The 19,756-nt window shown below is 39.4% G+C and overlaps 1 protein-coding gene across 1 annotated transcript in view; it reads right to left on the bottom strand.

Moving 5' to 3' along the window:
• LOC126455972 (uncharacterized protein C18orf63-like) overlaps nucleotides 1-19,756 on the bottom strand; it is a 136,831-nt gene that overhangs the window by 113,378 nt on the left and 3,697 nt on the right. Inside the window, exon 2 of the mRNA XM_050091729.1 lies at nucleotides 13,324-13,459. Coding sequence (XP_049947686.1) covers nucleotides 13,324-13,459 — 136 coding nt within the window. The remainder of the gene's footprint in view (nucleotides 1-13,323; nucleotides 13,460-19,756) is intronic.

Genomic DNA, 19,756 nt, shown 5'->3' with positions numbered 1-19,756 from the left:
TTCCACGTCGGGGGGTGGGGGTGGGGGGGTGGGGGGTGGGGAGGTTGTTCGTTACAGGGTGGCGACAGGAAGGGCATCTGGCCACCCCTTAAAATTAACACGCCAGTTCCGGTTAACCATAACAGCAGACCCCACCAGTCAGGATTAATGCTTGGAAAGAGAGAGTTAAATGTAACTGGAATTATGACTATACGGAAATGTAAAATTTTACTCATAAAAAATTTAACTGGTTGAATCTAGGCCTTTCATTCAATAAAACTAATCCCTCTGATCATCTGAAAATGATAGAGTGATTATCTTTTAAATAAGTAAAATGATATATGCAAATTAACAAAATATATTGTGGTGCTGATAAAACATGTAATTTATAGTGTTAATAGAAACAGATTCTTTCCTGTCTTTGTACAAAACTATTCACTTTTAATTCACATAAATTTCTATGCAATTTGGGAAGATTTATGCAAAAGTTTTAATTGTTAAATATGCAAATTTAATATGTAACAGTGTCAGGAACTGTTTAAAATCATATAAATAGAGGCGATTTGTATGCCACCATAATTCAGTGCAGTTTGAGATCAGTCTTAGGTCAGTCTATGTTAGTCATGAGACAGTGTTAAGTCAATTTTACGCATGTAGCTCGCTGATGAACATCCAGTGTGCGAAATAAAACTCTTTGTGAACACGAATTCCTGGAGCTTATTTCTACCATTGCATGATTCCTGAGTGGCAATGCAGTAACATCAAGATGAACCTACGCCAGCATTAAGAAGCAGCACCCTGGATTACACAAAATACGTATTGTTTATTTGGTGGAGGATATCCATAATATGATGTGGTATTATGCTTTTATTGTGTTAAGTAATGATACACATCCCAAACTTCACCATACAAAATAATTTTTGCCACTTTATATTACAAATCCCGAACATCTCACCTGTTCAGATTCATCGATGACATCTCTGAACTGAATTGAGGGTTAGGACAGTCTATTCACATTCCTCCAGAGCCTTAACACCTTCTCCCCCTTTCATTTTACCTGGTCCTACTCAACCCAACAAGCCACCTTCCTCGATGTTGACCTCCACCTCAAAGATGGCTACATTAGTACCTCTGTCCATGTCAAACCTACCACCAGCTATACCTCCACTTCAACAGCAGCCACCCATTCCATACCAAGAAATCCCTTCCATACAGCCTAGCCACCCATGGACATCCCATTTGAAGTGATGAGCGCTCCATCTTGAAATGTACCGAGGGTCTCACTGAGGCCTTTACAGACCATAACTACCCTCCCAATCTTGTACAAAAACAGATCTCCCTGGATTTATCTTTCCTGTCACCCACCACCTCGAGAAGTCTCACTGTCCAGCCATAGAGGAGCATTTCCCCTTGTGACTCGGTACCACACAGGACTGGAGCAACTGAATTACATTCTCCACCAGGGTTTCAACTACCTCTTGTGGTGCCCTGAAGTAAGAAATGTCCTAGCTACATCCTTTCCACAGTGGTATTCCATCACCCACCGAACATACACAATATTCTTGTCCATCCTTATACAACTCCTGTTCCCAACCCCTTGCCTCATGGCTCATATCCCTGTAATAAACCCTTATGCAAGACCAGTCCCATACACCCTTCCACCACCACCTACTCCAGTCCGGTCACAAACATCACGTATTCCATCAAAGGCAGGCTACCTGTGAAAGCAGTCATGTGATCTACAAGTTAAGCTGCAACCTCTGTGCTGCATTCTACAAGGACACGACAACCAACAAGCTGTCTGTCTACAAGAATGGCCACCAACAAACTGTGGCAAGAAACAACTGGATCACCCTGTTGCTGAGCATGCTGCCAAACATGACGTTCTTCATTTCAATGACTGCTTCACAGCCTGTGCCATGTGGATCCTTCCCACCAATACCAACTTTTCTGAACTGCACAGGTGGGACCTTTCCCTGCAATATATGCTACGTTCCTGTAAACCTCCTGACCTCAACCTTTGTTATTCATTGTCCTGAACCATCCAGCCCCTTCCCTGTTCCCTTTACAGCACTACACAGCTGTTATTCCACCAACACAAACAGTCTTTGTACTTCTCTCCTTTTATTCTACCCCCCCCCCCCCCCACCTCTCCCAACTGCATACATATAGCCGCCCTATCCTCTCTCCACCTTGTTCCTGTGTGCTCTCCAGTAGCACTTCACTGTCCTCCACCCCTACCCTACTATCCCTCCCCATGCCCGCCCCAGCCTCCTCCTTACCCTCACTCGGTTGCCTCTCCCATCATGCGCTAATAATCGTAAACTGGCTTCAGCTACCTGAGATGGTGGTCATGTGTGTGTGTGTGTGTGTGTGTGTGTGTGTGTGTGTGTGTGTGTGTGTGTGTGTGTGTGTGTTTTGTCCATTTTTGACAAAGGCCTCGCTGGCCGAAAGCTCATTTTGTGATAGTCTTTGTGTTGTGCCCATCTGCGACTCAGCATCTCTACGGTATGGTGAGTGGCAACTATCCTTTTCGTAATGGCGGCGGCGAGTATAGACGTTATAGTAAACTGCTCCGCGAAATTTAGTAGTATTATTGATATAAATTGCGTATTGTGCAATGAAGAGGTTATAGAAGGTATCAGATTGTGTCCAGTGATTAATAAGTGGATTCACTCATCGTGTTTGTGTAAAATAAATACGACAGATCACTCATGTTGTTGTGGCCAGGCGCAGTGTGATCCACAAGTAACTGCTCTCACGAAATTTTTAAATGGTCACAATGAATCCGTTGAAGATTGTTTGAAACAGGATTTACAGAATGCAAGAAAATACGTCCTCGACATTGAAAAAGTGGTAAGTTCTTTTGAAAAAAGAAGAAACTCGGAAGAAAGTGTTATTTGTAATCGTTTCCCTAATCCTATAGAAACGATCCATTCAAAACATCATGAACCTATGTTAACATTATTCTCGGCAAATACTAACAAGTGCAGCAAGCTGTTATTATACAGGCCTACTGAACAATTAAATGCTGCGAGTGTGATGTTTAAGTCTGCCAATGATGAAAACAGCAACCTCAAAAAAGTGAGTTTAACTTGTAAATCTACAGGGAAGAAACTTAATGTCAATCCAGTGCCAAATAAAAGTGAAATATGTATATTAGGAGATAGCCATGCCAAAGGAGTAGCCAGTATAATGATAGCTATGCAATCTCGCTACAAAATTACTAGTGTTGTGAAATCAGGTGCACCTCTTGGAGAGATTGTGAAAAACTGTGAAAAGCTAACAAAAAATTCCTCTGTCTGTGTCATAATAGGTGGTGCAAATGATGTTTATCGTAATGAAAGCCATCATGCAACAAGAGCACTCAAAGAAACTTTGGAAAAACTTTCACACATAAAAGTTTTCGTGCTTAGTGTTCCACATTGGCATGACTTAATAAGTAGCTCGTGTGTTAACCTAGAAATTAACAAAGTCAACAGGAAAATAAGAAAACTCTGCTGCAGTTTCCCACAGGCTACCTTTATTGACGCAAACAGCATGGAGAGAGCTCACTTTACAAAGCATGGTATGCACAGGAACACACAGGGAAAGGAAGCTATGTGCAAACAATTGTTAAATTCTATTAACTGCAACACAGTGGAAGGTCGTGCTGTAATCCCTCTGTCAGTATGCTTAGTAACAAAAACGAAGAAAATGAATGGATCAGAAGTTTCAGTACCTAGATGCTCAGATGATTCTGTTTCTTCACCAAACAGAGATAACTCAATGGTTACATGTACTGCAGAAGAAGAAAAGGCAGCATTTCCACTCTGTGAACCTACAGCAACACCACTTGTGCACCTGCCTACATGCAGTTCGTCAAAAATATCACTGCCAGCAGAAACACCAGCTGCAACAGCAGTACAACCCCTGGAGCCTACAGCAACAGCAATCTTATCCCCACCTGCAAGCAAGTCAATAGCTTCATCATCTCCAAGGGAATTGACAGCATCAGCTCAAGGTAAATCAACAAGCAAGTCATCAGTTTCATCATCTTCAGTAAAGAAGGAAGCATCTACTGAAGAAAAATCGACATCATCACAGAGAACAGGAGGTAAACGTAAAGTTGTGTGTCCTCCTCATCTGAAGGATTTTTTAACCACAGGCACGAGAAAGAAGAAACCACCACAATAGGTAATAATCCAAACAACTTCTCCATTTTTCATCAAAACATAAGGGGAATAAGAAGCAAACTAGATCAATTAGAAGTTGACATAAATAACAAAAACTTTATGAACAATGCTCAGATCTTATGTTTCTCAGAACACCATATTACAGAAGGAATTGAAATGTTACATATAGACAGTTATAGCCTTGCCACCTACTACTGTAGAGATAGCATGAGAAAAGGTGGAGTAGTAATTTTCATTAAGAATAATTTAACTTTTAGATCTGTAGATGTAAGGAAATATTGCAGTGACCAACAGTTTGAAGTGTGTGCAATAGAAGTGACATTAAACAGTTCCAAATTAATAGTAGTTACAGTGTACAGGGCACCAGGAACCAATTTCACAGTCTTTATGGTTCAGTTAGAATTGTTACTATCAACCTTATTTTCTAAAAATAATGACATTATCTTACTTGGGGACTTTAATGTCAACTTCGCAATGGAATGCAACAACAAAGTAGAGCTCCAGAATTTGCTGAGTTCCTACAATCTTACATCAGTGGTTGACTTTCCTACTAGGATCACACCTGACTGTCAATCTCTGATAGACAATATATTTTTAGATGTAAATTTATACCCGAACTTCACTGTCACTGCAATAGTAAATGGCATATCAGACCATGATGGACAGCTCCTCACTCTACATGACTACAGACCTGTCAAGAAAGCAGTCCCATCCTGGAAGGCAATCAGACTTATGAACAAAGAGACCCTGGAATTTTTTAACCATAAGCTGCAGCATGAAGATTGGAATTCAGTTCGCAGAGTAGATGACGTTGATACAAAGTTCAACATATTCATAAATGAATTCCTATACCACTTTGAAGAAGCTTTTCCTAAAAAGTTTGTTAGGAACAATATTTCCTCGTCCTTAAAGAAGCCATGGATCACAAAGGGTATTCGAGTGTCATGTAAATATAAGAGAGAACTTTATGTTGCAATCAGAGGGTCAAGGGACAGAGAATTAATCAGCCATTATAACATGTATTGTAAAATCCTAAAGAAAGTTATTCAGACATCAAAAGCACTGTATTATGTAAAAGAAATTGATAACTCCAATAATAAAATGAAGACTGTCTGGCAAATAGTTAACAAGGAGACAAGGAACAATAAAAAAAGAGCTGTAGAAAACTTCATAATCAAACATGAAGGGAATCTTGTGCAAAATCCTGAGATCATAGCTGAAATCTTTAATAAACACTTCCTGTCAGTGTCTGAGCAAATAGGCTGCAAGGGTTCTGTGAATGATGCCCTGACCTTTTTGCGAAATGCTTTCCCTAACAAAATCATCCAAATGCATATTAGACCTGTTACAGTATCAGAAATTGAAAGAACAATTGCCTCCATGAAAACCAAGAACTCCTGTGGAGTAGACAATATTTCTAGCAAATTGTTAAAGCAGTGTTGTACTTCTGTAAGCAATATACTGTGTCATATTTTCAATGCCTCTTTGCAGCAAGGAATTGTTCCTGATGGACTAAAGTATGCTATCGTGAAGCCTCTCTTTAAGAAAGGGGAGAAAACTGATGTTAAAAATTTCAGACCAATATCTCTCCTGACTGTGTTTTCAAAGGTACTAGAAAAGCTCATGTATTCTAGAATTTTAGAACACCTACATAAATTCAATATTCTCAGCAAACATCAGTTTGGTTTCCGGAAAGGTCTGTCAACTGAACAAGCAATATATGCTTTTATAGATAAGGTTTTGGAATCTCTAAATGAGAAAATGGTGACAACAGGGTTATTTTGTGATTTATGTAAAGCCTTTGACACTGTGAACCACCAAATACTGTTACTGAAGGCAGACCATCTAGGAATAAGTGGTGTAGCAAATAACTGGCTTCAGTCATACCTGACAGAGAGGAAACAGAAAGTAGTCTTAGATAAGTCAGACAATTTGTGTGGTGGAATGATTTCATCGGAATGGAGAGACATAAATTGTGGAGTTCCACAGGGCTCTATTCTTGGTCCTTTACTGTTCCTGTTATTTATAAATGATTTACCTTATTCTTCAATGATTCAGTGCAATTTTACCATCTTTGCAGATGATACTAACATAATGGTTAATGGTCTTAAATGTGAAAATGTTCAAGAGTCTGTTAATACTATTCTTAGAGATTTAATGAAATGGTTTACTGCAAATGGTCTTTCACTTAACCTGAGTAAGACTAATTATATTCAGTTCACCCCAACTGCCAAAACTGAGGAAGAAATGACTGTTAAATATGCCACACAGGTCATAGAAAGAGTGGAAGTAACAAAGTTTCTAGGCGTGAAGATTGACTGTAGAGTAAACTGGTCCCATCACATTTTAGATCTTTACAAGAGACTCAGCTCTTCAGTTTTTGCAATGCGAATCATCTCTGTCAGTGCAAACTTAAGCATTAAAAAAGCTGCATACTATGGTTACTTCCATTCTTTGATGGCATATGGAATTATTTTCTGGGGAAATCAACCTCTTGCAAAGAAAATATTCATTGCTCAGAAGCGTGTTGTAAGAGTGATGTCTGGTGTAGATCCTAGATGCAGCTGCAGAAGCCTATTCCGGAATCTGGGAATTCTTACAACTACTTCTCAATATATATACTCACTTATGTGTTTCATAAGTAAAAACACTGATTTATACAAATGTAACAGTGAATACCATCAGTATAACACAAGGAGGAAACATGATTTCCACACTGAAGGTAAAAATTTGAAGATTGTGCAGAAGGGTGTACAGTCCTCTGGTATAAAGATATTTAATGCTCTTCCTCCAGAAATCAAATGTGAAATTGCCAACAAATCTACATTTAAAGAGCTTCTGAGGCAATTTCTTTTAGCCATGTCATTTTACAGTTTGGAAGAGTTTATGAAACACAGTGAGAAATGGCCTTAAAATAAGATGTATTATCATATAAATTGAACATTAAGCTGAACATTCTTGTCACATATGTAACTCTTTTAGTGTTAACTGCTTATATTTAACAGTCTGGGTTATATGACCTTTCAGGTTTAATTTACTTTGTTTTATACCTGTAATCTGTAGGTCTAAGGATTCTCATTCCATTATATTGTGTTATGGATCATTGTAGTGGTTAAGTAACTTTATATTCTTTACCTGTAAACATAGTGTACTAGTACTTGTCATTGACAATGTAAAAATTGACACACACTACATCCATGTGAAATTGTCACAGTTGGATCCATGGTGTAAGAAATAAATAAATAAATAAATAAAACTATTGTGTGAATAAACATTACAAGATGGTAGATCTGTAAGAGACTTTGAGAAGGTTGTCACGTAACTAAATCTACCTGTTGTGATAGAAGCCTTCAGCAGCTGCACAGCTTGCTGGTTCACAACCTAAAAATGCTGATGTAGACTCTATCCTTAAAATGAATAGTGAGAAGTGTCTTTTTAAATTCAAAATTGGACGTTCATCAATCTTTAATCACATCCTTAACATCGTACTTACAGACTCTACTAATGTTTACACACAGGCAGTTAGAAAACATCAGGTAGTTAGGACAGACATACGTGGAGATTAATAGTTCTTATTTTGTAAAAAATTAGAATTGCGCACAGTACAGATGAAGTGATCACACTTTGCTTCACATGCAATTAAGTAGAAAAGTAACAGAACTGTTACTACAGCCACAAATATTACTTAACTGAATGGTACTATGCACAGTTTGATATCTACTGTTCACAACTATAAAACATGGTCTCTCCACCTGAATGAATGGAGAGGCAACACTAACGGTTTTCCAAGCCGGGCTAAAATGTGGAGCAGCTAGCCTGAAGTTATGCTAGAGAAAGACTAATAGGAGAATGACCAAAATGATGTGAGACTGAGAGCAGGATGAGGACAGACTGACTGTAGAACAAAAGCATACTGACTGAAGTGATGCAACTATGGCCTTCTAAAGACTCGCTCCAGGGTATTACTGAACTTCGTTAATTTATAAGTTTACAAATTCTAAAGGTTGGAAAGTTTATCTTTTATCGACTATTGATTTTGTCATTATATTTTGTTTGTATATTATTTCCCATGAGCAGCTTTTATTAAAATACACAGTACTAATTTATGTTGGGAATCCTGGGATCCATCTTGTATGTTAAAGTTTAGTTACCGAAAATTTACGAATTTTTAATTAGAGACTATTGCTCATTAATATTGGTGCCAACTGTGAGTCAGAAAAATCCGGCAAACGAAAGCATTGCAACAGATACTGTAATTTACATCAGGATGGCTTTAATTAGCACTGAATGTTTGGACCAGGTGAAATCTATAATTAATAATGTCTTTTAAACTCATCAAGGTAGCATTAATGAAAATATGTTACTGAAAAGTGGAGAAATGGCTCTTTAATTTTGAAGTTATACTTCCTTCTAAATTTATCTATTAGCACATAGCCCTATGGCTAAATGTACAAACTTTGTATAATTGCAATAACTTTTCACGGCCGTCATTTCTGATGAAACTAAAATTAACTCACTGTAAAGAGGACAACTAACTGAGTGATTTGAATATTTCAAGTTTTGCGGGGGGGGTGGGAGGGGGGGGGGGTGGGGGCGTTTGGTTCCACAATTTTGATAATTTGCACAAGATGAGCAATGTAGGAACCTTAACACCAGAATTTTGAAAAGAAGATTAGTGAAAATCTTAATACATGAAACAGGAGCGCATGCAAAGTAGGATGGTGAAGGTCATCCTGCTTTGTCACAAGGTGATGAATCAACCGCCACTTTCTGTAATGCAGATTTCATTGCTAGAAGTATTAGGGAAGCAAATTGAAGAGGAATCCTTATTTAAACAGACTGTATGGACAGCAGAGGATGAGCATGATGTGCCTATGCTGGGAGTAAATATTAGAGAAGGAGAGAGAATAAGAAAGAGATGGGAAAAGGAAGTCCATGTATCATATAAGGTTAGCGATGTTGCCTTATCTAAGAGTCACAAGAGAAATATGAACAGTGAGAAACTAATAAGTAAGTTCTATCACTTATATGAAGGACCTTTTGTAATAACCAGAATGTCTCATCTGAAAACAGCAGTATTAGCTGACCCAACACTGGGAAGGGAGAAATAGAAGACTTCAGACATTTGGTTGAAGGAAATAGGATATCGGAAGCTTTCATAGGGGTGATGATGGACAATGTGTCAGTGTTGATTATTTGACTTAAGGGGAGGTTTACTATCTTTTGGTGCAAAAAATTGATTTTTTTTAAAATTGCATTTTTGATCCATAAAAGTGTTTAGAATCCACCCCTGAAACGGTTTTTCCGAATATGGAATGGAAATATTTGTTATTCGCAATTGAACAAAAAAATGCACCTGCCTGAAATCGGCCTTTTTCACGCACCAGTTTTTTTCTTTCGAAGGACGAGTAACTGTACCGGTGCTTGGGAGGAAATATACAAAATTCAAATGAAAGTTTGAATGTGTGTGTTTGGAAGTTAGCCCCCAAGCATTTGCATTCTGGTGCAAAGACTGTGGAGATTGCGAGTTTCCTGGTAGTGAGCAGCTTCAACAAAGGATATTCAGCTATACTGAAGACCATAACAATGATGAACATCACGCTGGGACTCTATTCGATGCAGTTCGCCAAGCATTTGGACGACCACCGGATTCAAGCAACCGAAAACCGCTTGTCATCGGCCATACGAGTGGCTCTCGAGCAGTGCAGGATGGCCCAGATCAAGCAAAACACCCTCTATGAGGAAGAGGGAGGACTAGTTTATGGACTCGGAATAGCAGATTGAACGTAAGTTGCATAATATTGCATTTATATGTAGTCAAAACTTGAAATGCGTTTTTCTCGAAATGGCTTTTTTTTTTTTTTTTTTTTTTTTTTTTAAAAAACGCGGTATGGTAACTTCAAATCTACTGAACTGATTGGCAAGATTCTTTGTTTCCGGTGAAGCTAACTAAATTGTTGAGGAGTTGTACCACTTTTATTAAATGATGAAAAAACCCTATTTTTTTCAAATGGTAGCCATTTTGTTTCCTATGGTCCAAATAACTTAAGCTAGGTGAAACTCCTAAAGAATCTTATATACTTCGCTAATGTCAGCTAAATTTTGATTTCTGACGAGCCGGCTGACCTGTGACATACTGCATGTGGAGGTCTACATCGAAATTTTGTTTTGTTCCAACGGCACTTCGCCTTTGCTCTTCATCATTTCCGGGCAAAAAAATTCCAGTTTGTAGAGGAAATAGCAATAAGCATTTTGACCAAATTTGACATAGATATCTGTAACAAATCCCGTGAAAAAAAAAATCTCGAAGGACATGCTTTTTTTCAGGCCAAAGATAGTAAACCTCCACTTAAGAGGGGAACTAGATGATAATGTTCTGGATATTAGTCGAAGAAATATATGATATTAGGTGAATTGTGGGAGTACCAACTCAGTATGGCCTGTACAGCAAGTTCAGGGATAAGTATGACTGTTAATCAAGTGAGGAGGGCAAAGCACTCCCCTCACAGCAGATTTCTTCTCTTCCCATTATGAATGGAAGGCAAGAAGGGTATTTTTGGGGGCAATCCTGGATCTTGTGGTTCAAAGAGACTGTAAGATTAATGGTGTCACTCCGGCCACCCTCTACGAGAGTCAGGTTTGTTATTAGGTTACCAAGTTCCTGAGTGTAGTCCTAACTTTTGACGTGAAACAATATGGCAAATAACGGAAATCTAAAGCACTACAATTATTATAAGTTTATGATTATGAGGTAAAGTATTTCTGCTCCTTTCAAGAAGTTAAAAATGTCCATAATGAGTTTTCAGAGCCTTCTAGAGGAAAGTAACTGTAAATAAAACAAATATCTTAAGACTTGGACATGAATAACTGCCCTGAAAGTGGGAATTCATGTTATCACAGACATACTAAATGGATTAATTAGGGTTACTTTGTTTAAAACAATTACCGGAATTCTGATAATGTGTACAGCACTTGGTAACTTGTGAAGTGACGAGACCTAGAGTACTATTATTCGATAATGGTGACCCACTGGATGTTCTGTATCTACATTTATTTAAACTAATGCGACAATATGTTGTATTTGCATGTATAGCAAACTGTACTAGACAGAGTAACTAACAGTTTTAGAGTAAAAGGTAGTAACAGCTGAGTAGCTTCCGTACTCAGAGCAGCTCTGTAGGTAAGGTTTTAGTTGTAATGGTGGGTGATATGTCAGTTAGATGTTACATTTGCCCTTCAAAAGTACAAGGGACCATATAATTATAAGGATATCATAACTCATGTTAAGTAGATGCAACTTAAGAGAACAAGGAGGTTAACAGCACTCGTCATTACAAAGTGATGATGGAAAGAATCTGATAACTGGATTGATGAAAAGCGTGTGACACACACACACACACACACACACACACACACACACACACACACACACAGACAGACAATGAGACTTGCTGACTATGTAAAATAGAGAATTTAGTTTAGGAATGATTTGTAAACTGTGCATATAGCATTTCCAAAATGTATACTGGATTATTATGAATCAGTGTACAGTAAGAAATAACAGATGGTTCTGTTATAGTAAGTAGTTTAAGAAACTGGAAGTATTATGAACACTGACATGATTACTCTGTTATAGGGATGGCAGATGTATGGATACAGAATAATTTTATAGTTTTGGGATGGATAGGTAGAATGCCTGTACCCTGAACATTTTAAATAATTGAGCAATTATGCTCAGTGATATGTAGGATTTGTTAGAATGAATTACTTATGCCTTTAACACTATTCTCCATTTCGTTTGTGAATTCTTTTACGTTCAAGATGCTCCAGCGAGATCTTGTGGCAACATGAAACTGCCATCCGACCAGTTTACATCACTGTAAGTATATATCTTGGAGTCTGCTGCCCCATGCACTGTACCACGGTGTCCCTCCTGCAGTAAGTTCCATTGTACTGTGCTTCCCAAGAATGAAGAGCTTCTCTGAGATGATGTGAGACACACAAGAAGTGAGAGTTATTAATAAAAGACTTCAAATAGTAAGCACATAATTGGACAACTGTAAAAGGATATGTTAAATCTGGATAGCCAATTAACAATTTTGTTGCTTGTGATACACGTATTCCTCTGTACTTACTCCAATAGTGACTGATTAGTTGGCACCAGGGAAGATTGATTTCAGAGTGAGGTTCCAATAAAAGAATTTTAATCTCACGGTCAAAAATGTCGACAGGAACCGTGGCAATCTGTTGTTACAATTAAAGAGCTTGGAAGTCTGCAAAGGAAGTGTGGCAGTCCATCAGGCACCCCAACAATGCTCAAAAGAAGAAAAACCAATGCCCTGAATGTTCTGCAGATGTAAGGCTGGATGGAATAGCCCAATACCCTGCAAAAAAGGAATAATACAATCCCCCTAGGTGGAGGGATACAAACTATGAAACAAGAAACAGTTTGCCAAGAATGTATGGAGTTCTTCCACAGTAACTAATGTGAATAATTTCTTGTTGGCTGAATTTAACCATTATTTATAACCTTTCTTGGTTTCTTTATGTCTTGTACCATGGTTATGTTCATTTTACCTGATTGGCACCATGTACACAAATGTGGCCATTTCTTATTTTCACAGTTGAAGATTAAAATTGCTACATTTATACCAAAAATATATTTTTACTAACTTCCTAATATCTGAGATACTTATGAAATAATTGTGTGAACTGAAATTATTAAAAAATTCGTCGCTGAAGAGGTTAAAAAACTCAGAACCTTTGGTGGATTTTCTTAACTGAGAAATCTGACTTTTAGATTCCATGTAACACATGAGTAGGGTGTAATAACAAAATGCATATGTACTTGTAAATTAAGTGGTGGTTCAGCTCTCCTATAATGCCAACAATTCTGATGTACTGATCAGATTAACAAATACTTTTAAGTACATATATAACAATAAAGATTGAAGGTAATACATATTGCAGCAATAAAAACCATGTCCAATTGAGGGAACATAAGATCAAAGTAGAACACTGAAACAGAGGCAGCTGAAAAAAGCTGCCAATAATACAGTGCCCATCTAAATAAAAGACAGACTACACAAGTAAGTTAGACAATTTTGTCAGTGCTATGGTGTCAAGTATGAGCAATGTTAATGATTAATAGAAAAGAGGTTTAGCTTACAATTAATCCAAATTTCTGTAGGTGAATATCAAGTCTGCCTGCTGCTTTATTTCCTTTGGTTGTAACAACATAAATCCAGCCTTGTGAACCAAGTACAGGAGAGGCAATTATTTCAGGTACTGAAAATATAAGTTGCCTGAAAGAATATATAAATTAAATAAAGTAACTAATAAAGTCATACTGGTATTGGCAATTATGTATGAATCATATAATGTCAACAGTGAATAATTCAAAAGAACATACTGCATAACAAAGAACAGGATAAATACTTTCCCAGAGTTACTCACATTTCTTATTTCGTTACATTATTGTGTTGCAAAAATTCTTCATTTAGGGATCTCTGTTAATAGAAAGCTGTGTGTCTCCAAGAGAGGGGAATCTTATTTTCAGGTACAACAGGATATAACTGATAAAATTTCATGAATATGATCACATTTTCTGTGTACAACCTCCAACACAATATGTCAAAAGGCATACTTTTCCTTACTTATGAGCTTTGTGCATGCTATTCTGTAGAAAGATGGTGTGGTGAGTACATCAAACTTTGTTTTCAGTGAAACATGAAGCAGGATTATTGTGCAGTAATTTTAAAAGCAGTAAGTACATAGACATACACCTTCACACATGATCTGACAGACATCTGTGAAAAGGAACAATCGTATATGCAGCTCCCAAATGCAAAAAATATTTTTTGCTGTTGACAGATGTATAATAAAGAAAGGATCCTTTGTACGAGGCAGAATAAAGGGAACCACATTGCAGCTAGTCTGTGGAAAGAAGAGCGTTTGGTACATATGGTAGAGGAACAACCACAGACAGGAATATGTCAAATACAGTGTGGAACTCATAGATTTTTGTTAAGCACACCCTTAAGGAAACGATTTACCATCCATATCATATGTACAGCACCATCAAAATCTTGTGCCTGCTGACTATCAAAAACATGAACTTCTGGAGATGGATACAACAAGCATGTGTTGATCATTACCGACTCCAGAAAAAGTCCAATTAACTAAAATGTAACCACTTTCCCATGGGACATATGGACGCACACACTCACATCTGGTCAATGAGAATCCTGCATGCCCTTTTAGAAGAAAACCATAAAGAACAATTGCCAGTAAATATCTGGAGCTGTATTATTTGTAACATCCACTAACCTTGATTTTTCAGCATAGATTGTCTAACAATACTACGGGATAAATTACCAAAACTGCAGGAGACATCTAGTTAGCAACATGACAAGATAATATTCCTGCACTACTTTTGGCAACGACTGAGTTCTTAGGGGTGGACCCGTGTCATGGCCTCCAGTCTCCAGACCTAAATCCATCACATTATTTTTACGGAGCTACTTTAAAGTGCTGTGTATAAGACAGAAGTAGTAGATGCTGCTAAACTGCATAAAAGGATACATCAAGCATTTGTGTTAGTTCACAAATGTACAAAGGTATTTCAGTGTGTGGCTACATCCTTTATAGGAAGAGTGAAAACCTGTCATCACCCAGGAGGGAAAGTGCCTGAATGGTTCTTATGAAAGTTTATTTCATCAAAGGCTTACCATTCTAGTAGTTACATTTATGAGTGTACTTTTGTTTCTTGTTGTTAAAAATGTTGGTAATTTGTTGTTTTAATGCATGACTGACATGTAATGTTGCAAGACAATAATGAACTATACTTCTGTAATACAGTTTAATTTTCTGTAACTGATGTCAAGTAAGACTATACAGAAAGTATGGCTATTTATTATGAAGGATAACAGTATTTGTCTTCTTCCATTTACTTATTTGAATTTAATGCCAGCAGATGTAGCGATGTGCTATGGAAAACTCATGTGCAGTGTGCTGTCAACATGAACAAAGATTCTCACAGAAAAAAGGAAATATTTAGAAATTCTACTAATCATTTATAAAATAGTATCATGAGTAACTCAGGATGGTAGTACCATCTTAGGTAAAATTTTCATATAACAAACATAAATTAAACAAAAAAATGTCTATTCTGTTGTAAATGAATTGTTAAGTGATGACATAGTAAATCACATTACCTAACTTGTAAAATTATGGTTAATGTTGCGTCATTGTTGAGATTATTAGGTACTGAACATATGATAGAACAAGGATGGTGAAGGAAATTGACTTTGTCCATTTCAAAGGAGCCATACCAAAATTCATTTTATCTGATTTGGGCAGAAAACCTAAATCTGCATGGCCAGATTCGGATTTGAATGTCAGTCCCTATGTTTACGTGTGATACATCTTCTGAAAGATGAAAACTGCATCGCGGAAACTGTTCTAATTGTCGGTGTTTACGTCTTAAGGTCTGAAACAGATTTGCTAGCCTGGTTACATATGGCACCTGGAAAACAGCTGTTACAGTTCATGATTTAGTCAGCACAATCCTTTCAATAAGACGAAATGTAGACAGCTTCAGTCTAGTATTTCTGCTTATCCTTCACTATACAAAAAGCCAATCTGTCCATATTAGCCAAAAATCTTTAAAAACAAGATGAAACCTGTCAGCCAGGGCACGTTTCAAAACCATTAGCATCTACATGGGAACAAAAATTGATTGTGCGACTGGAAAACCAGCAACCAGAAATAAATTTCCAGAATCGATTTTGAAGTGACCATCCAGGAGCAGTATTGGGAAATTGGTCTATAAGTCTGGTTTTGGGAGCCCCGTGTAAACAGGGTGACTATCCCTGACTGTAAGCCTAGTGTCTTAAACTTGTACCATCTTGTTGAGTACATTACTTGGATGGCTATGAAGCTCAGGACTAATTACAGAAAACAATGAGGTTGTTAAATAGAAAACACCAAATGCCTCTAGTAAAAGTTTGAAAAATATTAGCAGGAGTGAAGTTTACTGTTCTGACCACAAGAACATACAAATACTACCACACATGTAACTTTTTACATCTAGAATATTTGTACAAGACGACACTTGCCACGGAGTGCCTGCACTACTGGTCTGATAAACATAGGCCAGATGTCATCATATGACAGAGAGTGATGTCGGCTGGGTCCAACTCTATAAGCCATTGGTGGGCTGGCAGAGTGCACTATGGGGAGGCTGCACGTGCATCCAAGAGTGATGCCCTCTACCAGTGCTAGTGTCTTCTGTCTTTTGTGGTGCGCCATACAACTGCGCACTTGGATCACGGGTGTGGAATCTAAACGGATCACTAAGCCCCACTACTGTTCGGGGTGGAGCATTGCTGTTTCCCCAGGTATGGTGCGATGGCTGCGATGTGGAGACAGCATCACCCACATCTATGGATGCCCTGGAGGTGAGAGAAACTCCTAGGCGCTGAAGACCTTAGAATATGTGCAAAAGTGGCCGGTGCATGGAGTGTCCTTATGCACCCCTGCCTGAGGATGAGACGACAGTATTGGCGATGGACAGTCCAAGTTGGGACCCTGGTGACAGCTGGCGGTGGTGTGGAAAGTGGAGGCAACTTTGGCACATGCCAAGCCCATGCAGGACGCATAAAACCAGCAAGGGGCATGTCCACTGGCTGAAGGGGCACTGGAGCTGTTTCTTGAGGCTGTGAAGTCACCGGCTCATTAGGCACAGGCACTGATGCAGGATGAAGATTAGGTTGGAACACCAGCAGATAGGTGGCACCTAGCGATTGGGGCACTGGTGAAGGTGGTTGTGTGGCCAGCACATGGGGGGAGGGTGCTATCTGGAATTGCAGCTGATTTCGATGATGCTGGATCTCCAGTTTCCAGTCCAGAGTGGGTAGAATGGTGGCTGTTCTGATGCACGATGACTGCCAGTAACCAGTGGGGCACTGACCAAAACCATGCAACTAGACTGCCATCACTGGCAGGTAACTTCATACAGTGGGACACGATGGTGGGTGAGGTCCCAGATGGAGGAGGTGGAGCAGTGTCCGCAGCTTGTGCCTGTGAAGGAGCTTGTCAGGGCTACAAGAACCAATAGGAGTCACCCAGTAGGCTGTGAGAAAAAAACTGTAACGCCTCCTCTGCATGGAAGTCTTGCAGATATTTTTTCATCTGAGTGTTAAACGTGTGAACTATGCACTCAGGCTCCCCCTTAGGTTGGGGGAGAAAGGGAGGGGAGCAGAGGGGAGCAAACATGGCAAACGCTGAACCACACACAGAAACCATGAAATGCCTGAGACAGGAACTGATGTCTGTTGTCAGAAACTAGAGCAACCAGGAGAAATTTCAAAGAAAACATTTCCAAGAGAGCCTTAATAGCGACTTTGGTAGTGGCTGAGGAACACCGGACCACATATGCAAAACGAGAAAACATGTCAATGACAAACAGCCAAAACACATCCAGAAATGGACCCACAAAATCCACATGGATGTGTTCCCAGGGCTGGGTTGCTGGAGGCCGTGGAGAGGATGAAGCCTTGATTAGCACACTGGGGACCTGCAGCAGCCAAATGCTCCAGCTCTCAGTCAATGCCAGGCCAGCAAACATGTCTGCGAGCCTGTAGCAGGTCCATAATCGTCCTCACAAGACTTGCCAGGGGTTGGATGCCCTGCCATGATATGGTGTGCACCTGTTACTCAAGAGAGGGTTGGAAAAAATTGGTCTTCTGCAGACTAAAATGCAGACCCAAGGCCTGGAGTTTTTGGAAAAGGGCCCAGAGATTGTGCAAGTGCTGCTTGTAGTATGTCCAGTAATGACAATGTCATTCAGGTAGTTGAAGAGTAAATGTGACCTGTTCCAAATAGTAATGAAAAATTGTGGGGCACTCGCCACACCAGACAACGTTGGTATTGATACAGTCCGGAAGGCTTATTAAGTACCATGATACGCTTGTACTCCTCATCTAAGGGTCACTGGCAATATGCTTTGGAAAGATCAAGTTTGGAGAAGAACTGACATCCTGCTAAAGACGTGAACAACTCGTCTGGGCCTGACTTTGGATGTGTGTAGACTACAGACTATGAATTCACGGTGGTCTTAAAATTGCTGCAAAATCACAGTTTACCAGAGGTTTTCCTCACCACGAAAAGGGGTGTGACCCATTCATTACAGAAAATGGGAACTACAGCCATTAGAGATTCAGCCAATCCAGTTCCGTCTTGGCTTGGGAGAGCACAGCTATAAGAATGTGCCACACAAGAAAAAAATCTAGGATGAGCCAACTGCTTCAAGATTATGTGAGGTGAAAGTCCGCAGCGCACCCTAGGCCTTCTACAAAGATATCCTGAAATTTTAAGCACATTCCAATAACTGACAGAGGGCTTGGTCAGATACCAACTTTATGGAGTCCGTGACTGAAAAGCTAACGAGTTGAAAGGCATCAAACCCAGAAAGGTTTGCTGCACTAGCATCGCGGATGACAATATAGGTAACAGGCTGAATCACTAATAAATAAGTAACAATAGCCATGAAGTGCCAACCAAGGGAATTTGCTGCATACCATATCCCTGTAAGTGCATGTTTACTGGCAACAGTGGTGGAGAGCCAAGTTCTGAATACGTTTGGGCATTAAGCAGGGAAACTGCCACTTGGTGTCTACCTGCTGGTGCAGCTGTTGTGAGAGAACCATAACGCTGATATACAGCTTGTTGGAATCCTGACCGGGAATTGGTCCTCTATATGACACTTGCTGGATATCTGTATCCATGTTCTCTGATGCTGCGTTCTATGCATTTGAGCTGCACACTACTGCAATGTGGCTTTTCTTTCGACACTTATGACATGTGGTCCAACTCTGGGGACACTCTGATCTATGAAGTTGAGAGTAACAAGATGTACACAATGGTGACAGGAAGCAGTGGCTGTAACGCTCTTTATGAGCTGTGCAGAAGCCGCCAGATCAGCCGGTTAACACCGTCATGACATCATCCTCCCTGGATGCAGCCAGGTCACCCAGTACCTCATGGCACCATGCTTCCAGCTGCTGAACAACAGCTTGTGAAACCTCATATGTGTGGGCAATGGGGAAATCCTCTTTGAGAGAGGGGTTTTCTAATTGGAAGGCTTCCTTATTCGAGGCACAGTGATTGATAACATCGCGAACCCTGATGTCTGCATACAACTCTTTTCACTTGGCCGTGACAAAATGGCACTTGCGACTGAGGTCGTGGAGGGTTGCAGCCCAGGCACAATAAGACTGATGGGGCTCCTTCATGCATTGGTAGAATTCAACACTAGCAGCCATGACGTGTACATGGTAGTGATAACAGGAGCACAATAACGAGCATAAATTGTCAAACAACAATGAGGAATGTTCCTATAACAGGGCCAACTAGTGCAGCACCTGATACAAGGCATGAGAAATCAATGACAAAAACAGTGCACAGCATACCTCCACATCTGTAATGTGGAAGGCAAGAAAATGGTGGTGTTTGTATGATTCCCAATCTCCTGCCACCTTGTCAAACGGTAGGAACATAGGAGATACATAGCCGAAGACAAAGGAGGAGAGAGAAACATT

This window comes from Schistocerca serialis, chromosome 2 (assembly GCF_023864345.2).
Source record: "Schistocerca serialis cubense isolate TAMUIC-IGC-003099 chromosome 2, iqSchSeri2.2, whole genome shotgun sequence".
NCBI lineage: Eukaryota > Metazoa > Arthropoda > Insecta > Orthoptera > Acrididae > Schistocerca > Schistocerca serialis.
The sequence above is the reverse complement of the archived record's forward strand: the minus strand, read 5'-3'. Positions and strand labels throughout refer to the sequence as shown.